Source organism: Anser brachyrhynchus (assembly GCF_964034855.1).
Source record: "Anser brachyrhynchus genome assembly, chromosome: 15".
Lineage (NCBI taxonomy): Eukaryota > Metazoa > Chordata > Aves > Anseriformes > Anatidae > Anser > Anser brachyrhynchus.
In genome coordinates, this window is record NC_137733.1 from 12,196,411 (window position 1) to 12,203,099 (window position 6,689).

Sequence of the window (6,689 nt, forward strand, 5' to 3'; positions counted from 1 at the left end):
TCTCAGTAGAACTCAAATAGCCTTTGTGAACAAAGCAACCACAACATGTTGTTCCTTGCTGACAATGTTGTAAGTGTCAGTACACTGTTTCGATAAGCTTTTGTGGCACTAAGGCAGCTGAAACTTTGAAGGGTGAAGAAATCCATAAACAGAAGCAAGACATGAGTAATTGCAAACAAGCACTTCTAATGCTTTTGTTATTTCAACATGACAGTTAACAATATTGTAAATATTCTTTTCAGAGAACTGAAACAAAATTAATTTGTCACAGACAAGGTCCATCAGAAAGTTCCTACTTAAAAAGCCAGTATTTAACTTCAGACCACCAGTCTAGACAGCACATTTTAAATCTTTTATTTTAATGCCTATCGTATGCGACAATTCAAAAGAATAATCTCCAACTGTAGTAAGGTTTAACATGTGAGTACGTTAGTAAACTACAAAATCATTAAAAAACTAGCAAAACTGATGTCCAGGCATTTTAAAAAGCAATGTTAAAAACGTGGGTTTTATTGACAAGTAGCTAAATCAAACAGTAACATTAGGGAAATCTGTCAGATAAAAACACAATACAAGTTTAAAAACCTGTATCGTTCGGCTTTACTAAAGCTGTGTGCTTCTAAGATCATTCATGAAAACATTTTTATTGGACTTGAATTGCTCTTTGTTATTTAATGTAAACAATAGAAATCGAGTAGATGAAAATCAATAAAACATCAAGATTACTCAGAAAGGTCAAGTTGTTCCAAGGAAAAACGCTTTAATCTTAGGCTGGTGAGAATTTTTGAAATAAATTCCATAAAAGAATGATCAATGTATACTAAATTCAGTCACTTAAGACACACTTCAACGTGCCTGCCTGCAGCTCTAACAAAATCAATTAGAGATTTACGTTTTCCACTTTGGAGACTAAAAGTGCTGCAGTAAAATAGGAAGAAAGTAAACCACGGGGAAGTAAAGTGATTTAATGAACCACTGAAAACTCTCCGCCACCAAAAGCAGCGTGCTATGCTGCTATCTTTTGACTTATTTCCATCACATATGAGACTTTCACAGAAACTGGAACCTACCCATTCGTGCCTTAAGGCCAAAAAATTGGCTTTAAATCAGCGCATTAAAAGTCAGTCACAGCTTATCAGAAACCAGTTGTCATCCTTCAGGAATTTCTGTAGATCTATCAAAATTTCAGCTTAAAGTAACAAAAATATAAAGAAAATTAGATTGCAGAACAAGCACTCTCAGCAGTTGCCTGAATCTTTGTTCCATCCAAGCCAACTGAGCGCTATTCTCTGCGGATTCAGAGTTCCTTCTGGTCTTCCCGTACATGTAAAGGAATTTTACCTTTTTTTTTCTACTACATTTTCCACACTGTCCTATCATCAAAAGCATTTTAAAACCCAATGCCACTGGGACTTAACTGAGTATTTCACACAAAGCTGAGGGTACGCATGCTGAGTAATAATCATAAACCAGTACACAGCTGACATTCGTTAACTATTCCTGAAGTAAAATAGCTTAAAATCTGCTTAACATTTTTCATCCCCAACAGCCATTTCAAACAAAAAACGTGGTCTACTAACTTATACTTTCCTACTATCAACAGTCACAGTTTATAAAGCTGATGCCAAAAAATGGCTTCTCATAGACCTTATATGGTATTCCCTAAAACTAACACCAGATACATGTTTAAGCCACCCACTGACACCAACATTTATAGTTGTAAGAGCTGTTGTGCCTAGCAGTGTTCCCTAGTAGTATTAAGGAGCCTACTTTCCACTTAATATTTGCTTTTCCTTTCACAGTCCTACAGTCTTAGTGATGAAAGAGAACCAATTTGGGGGTTCTAAGATCTTATCAGTTGATATTAATCGGATAGTCCAAAAAGGCCCTGCTTGCCAGGGGTTTGAAGTCCTCTTGGGATTTTTTCCACTTGTATATAAAACGCCTCAGAACGTCACAGGCAGTAAAATTTTAATTTTGACATTTCAATTTCACACCGTTTTATCCTGGAAAATTACTTCCACACAAATTGAATTACATTTCTGTGGATCTAAGTCCATAACATAGAACCAACAAAGGAAATAAGTGTTCCCTCTCACTAAGCCATAAATACAAGATTTTCCATTTTTGCTTTGATATAGACAGAGATGTACTCTTCCCTGACTTTACTTAAGCATATTTCTGCCGAGATATAAACAGCAAGAATTTAGAGTCTCCAAATAGCCACTGCCAATAGATCTGCTTTTGTTATATTGTCTCACAAACTCTAAATGTAACAGCTAGAGACACTTTTACATGAATGCAAAAGCTCTCAGAAAAAAATCAAGTATTCTTGCCAATAAGCTTCAATAAAGTGTAACAGTAAAATAAGAACTACTACTTTTTAGTTACTATCTTCACCGAACTATACATCTCACGATAAATGAGAGCAATACATACCTTTTACATTTATTTTATGTTAGGTCAGTAAACAAGGAATGCTTTTAAGACCATGGCTTAAAGTCACTCTTACAATTCCTAAGGAAATGAATTTTGCCTTTCATTCTCCAGTTCTCTGTATTATCAAACCACTTGATTCTTTGATCCATGTTTTGCATTAACTTACTCAGAAGACCACTGTTAAGTTGCCCTGCTTTTGTATTGTTTCCTTCAGGGAAAAAAACACTTAGACCTTTAAATTTCCACTTAAGCGATATCTCAATATTACTAATTTCATTCTTATTAATTTATCAAATATTCCTTAATACAGAGACTGCTGACACCTTCTGGCCACTTGACATTCTGACCAAAAATCAACGGGATTTCCATGAAGAAATCTTTCATGTGCTTCCAACCCATCAGAATCACATGAAGACTTAAGCTACGCCTATCCTGCCATATGACAGTTGCTTAAAGGCATTTCTTTTCCCTTTCACTCACATGCTCTCACCCAGCCTCTGCCTTTCACAGAAGCATTCAGAACAGAGACCGTGTACTCTGAATGCTACAACCACATTCAGAAATCAGACACACCTCATGATTTTGGCTGAGTTTATCTTTCCATTTTCACTCTAGGTAGATCATATCTGAGGAATCACTGCACTGAATCTCGTGGTACGTTCAGGTTCGGTGCTGAACACCACAGGTAATACCACAGGTAACTGTTTTGTTGAATTAAGCAGTCAAAGCTGGGATAACCTACCTGCAGGCTCTGTTTCATTTTCTTTGGCTCACTTTCTGATTCCAGCTCTCCCTTTGGGGCCACGCGCTGCTTTAGCTTTTTCCTTTTTTCCTCCTTCATTTCTTTGCTTTGTGTATTCTTTTTTGCCATTCTGGAACAGAATGTTATGCAATTATAAGCTGCCAAAGTGCAACTAGAACCCTATTTATTTATTTATTTATTTATTTTAGATGCCACTACAAAAGTTCAATTAGGATCCTTTTATTTATTTTAAATAATTTATTATACATGCCAGAGAAGCATATACTGACAGGCTACCCTATAACCCCAGCATCTCGAGAGTCACATCTGACTGCCTAACCACACCAACACCCGTTAGCGCCGAACCTGGACCAGCTCGGATGAATTTCCCCTCTTCCCTCAGGATCACGCTCCGGTTGCTCCCCACCGGGACCCCACAGCCTGGGTGCCGCCCGCTCCCGAAGCCGGCACGGCCACGCGGCTCCCGCTCTGCCTGGCGGCGGCCGTTACCCTGCCTTTTACACCGGCACGAGGGCGCGGAGAGGCCCACGGATCCCAAAAGATCCCAAAAGATCCCCGCGGATCCCCCTCAGCCCCCCCCGGCCCGGCCGCCCCTCAGCGGCCACGCGAGGAGCGGGTGCACGCGGCCCCCTCACGCACCTCTCACCCACGCTCCCCGCCGCAGCCCACCCCCTCCCTGCCATTGGCTGCAGCAAAGGGAGCGGGCGCTCTCGGTTGGCGCTCGGAGCTGCCAATCCGGTAACTGTCCAATAGGAAGGCGAGGTGCGGTGTTGCACGCCCGCTCGGAGGGAGCGTGCTGAGGCCGGGCCCGGCCGGCTTTTTTGGTGTGACGTCAGCTCCGCGCGCCGAGGTGGCCCCCCGGGGAGGGCGGTCCCGATGCGGGAGGGAGGCGTGGCCTCAGCGCTAGCCCCGCCCACCGTTGCCGCAGTGACCGTTGCCAGGGCGACGGCCGCCGGGCCCGGGGCCCACCCGAGGCCTACGGGGCCCACCGAGGCCTGCGGGCCCCGCGGTGCTCCCCCACCCCGGCCCTGCCCAAGCCTGGCCCCGGTGGGCGGCCACCCCCGGCGTCCCCCACACAACCCCGCGCTGCCAGCCCCCTCATGGGCTAGCACAGGGGCTTTCGGCTCCCCAGGGGGCGGTGTTGCCTGCTTCAGTCAGCAGACCATAACCACTCCGCGTCTGGAGCAGCCCTGTGGGGCTCTGAGGGCAGGGCACAGGCAGCCGCTGAGGTGTGGGTGGGTGAGAAACATCGCCCAGCACATGGGTTCCTGGAAACCTACCGGCTTCCATTTGCTATAAATACTTACCATGTGCACAAACATCTCCCCGGTGATTTAAGGGCAGGAATATTTACTGAAAACAAATGAGTCACTGGAGCATTTTTAAGTAACAGCCTGACACAGGGGTTTCAGCTTCCAAATGCTTTGACCCCAGTAGTTGAGGTGCCAGCAGACGCTGGCAGCAATAACTCAATAGTATTACACATACACATACATGTGAAGAAGTAAACCTTTATACTTCTTTCTCCTGTCCAGACTCAGGGAGGTCACAACCATTGCTATGGTACACTATGTACACTAGTACATTGTGGGGAACTCATCGCACAGCTGTCAGGACCCACTGCTGCTCCCCCTGTAAACCCTTCCCCACACCAGGACACACAGCACAGTTTGGGAACACATGTCCAGTTGTATATTGTACAGAAAGATTATAAAAGTCCCATAACTAGCACTGCGTTAGGAGTGGGTTATGGCACTAGAGCACACAAGATAATCACTAGGTGGTGGTATCTAAAATTAGAGCCATAATTTAGGCTTTTGTTCCAATGTGAATGGGAAAAGCATGTTTTCTGTGCTTAGAGTGTCTTGAATAACAATCGTTTTATTACACATCCTATTGTGACACCCTGTGGTTAAACACAGTATTACAAATACTGCCAAATCACTATTTAGACCACACGATTGCATAAAACAAGGCTAAATGGAACTAGCAGGGGTAATTTGTACCTGCCAACTTCAGACATAGTTTGGCCAACTATGACCTTCCATATAACTTTAATCATTCTCCAAAAAACATGTCAATGTATGAGAAGAAATCACATTGGACAATAGGGAGTAGCACACTTTTTTTTGTTGTTCCACATTTGCTAGAAATTATATTATCTTTGCCCTTTCTGATAAAAGATCTACAAGTCAATACGTTGGTCATTTGTGTTATTCCTGTAAGGGACCATAAATCCACATTTTTTTGGATTATGAATGCTCCCTAAGAATTATGCCTCTTCAAATAGAAATGAGAAGCACACAACAACCTTCGCACAACTGCAGTAGACCCCCAAGGCTGTATAAGCCATATGTGTTAACTGCAATCATGCGCACATCTCTTGCGCTATTATCAAAGATTATTTTTCCCAGGTCAAGGAACACAGCATTCTCAGCTACGTAAACTGCTGTTCCTCCCACCTCATGAAAATGAGGTTGGAAACTCAACTGCAGGTGATTCAATAGACTGCAATTACCCATCAGTTAGTCCTAAACCAATACTCCAGCCCACCAGCCCCAGCATGCAGAGGAATGGTTCCAATGACACATGAAATTGAGGTCTTGGCCCCCTGACATCATCAGTAAGCTTTGGCATTTTTCTCACAATTAGTTGGATGAGAGGTCTACTTAGATCACAGCTGGGGAATTAGCATTGTTCATTAACAGCACATATCTATTTCCTCAAGCTACAGTACTTTGGGTCCCAAACTAAGCAGCTGGATGTTCACACAGTTCAAAGAGCTGAGCCTTCAGGTAAGACTGCTGATGAAGACAATAGACATAACAGAAAATGTGTCTTCATTTAAGCCTTTCAGAAAGGGAGCAAGACTAGGCTCCTTTGACGAGGCTGTATTTTGGCCTTATTATGTGGGACAAGGAACAGTTAATAGCTTCTGTTTTCCTTTTTGCCCCAACTGCAAGAAAACACCAATACAAGTCTAGATTTGTACCTTGGGGGCAATAAATTATGAAGAATTATGCTGTGCATGCCTCTGTGAGCACTATCCCTCCTGTGAATTGCTTAGGGAGGGCCTAGAAGGACAGGGTATGGCTTTATAAATCAGTACTTCCAACAACATTCAGAAACCAAGAGACACTGTAGAAAACTGACCTCACATTGATATGTTATTGTCAAGCACAATGCTGCATTGTGCCAGATCATTTCCAAAAGGATTGAGAGCTGTGACGTTAACATGGATCTCAGTCTTTCATCTTATGTTTAAGAACATGTTATATTCAGACTCAGTTTAGCCTTGCATGACCTAAGCAAAACTAGCAGTGTTTCACCCTAATTTTAGTTTTCTGCCTACCACCACCCCCCAGTTTCCTCCAAGTGTTTTTCATAGTAGGGTGATGGTTGGACCAGATGATCTTGAAGGTCTTTTCCAACCTTAATGATTCTATGATTGTATTAAAGCTCCCATTCTAAATACAGAAACAAAAAG

The 6,689-nt window shown here is 42.9% G+C and overlaps 1 protein-coding gene across 2 annotated transcripts in view; it reads right to left on the bottom strand.

The window, feature by feature from the left end:
- Positions 1 to 4,043, bottom strand: part of CHLSN (cholesin) — a 133,284-nt gene extending 129,241 nt beyond the window's left edge. The window contains exons 1-2 of one of the 2 annotated variants that reach the window (XM_080556735.1): positions 3,842 to 4,043; positions 3,182 to 3,311 (exon numbers count right to left, since the gene is read on the bottom strand). In XM_080556735.1, the coding sequence (XP_080412861.1) occupies positions 3,182 to 3,311; positions 3,842 to 3,885 (174 nt within the window). In that variant the 5' untranslated portion in view covers positions 3,886 to 4,043. The other variant, XM_080556736.1, reaches the window with a different exon arrangement.
- Positions 4,044 to 6,689: the final 2,646 nt, after the last annotated feature.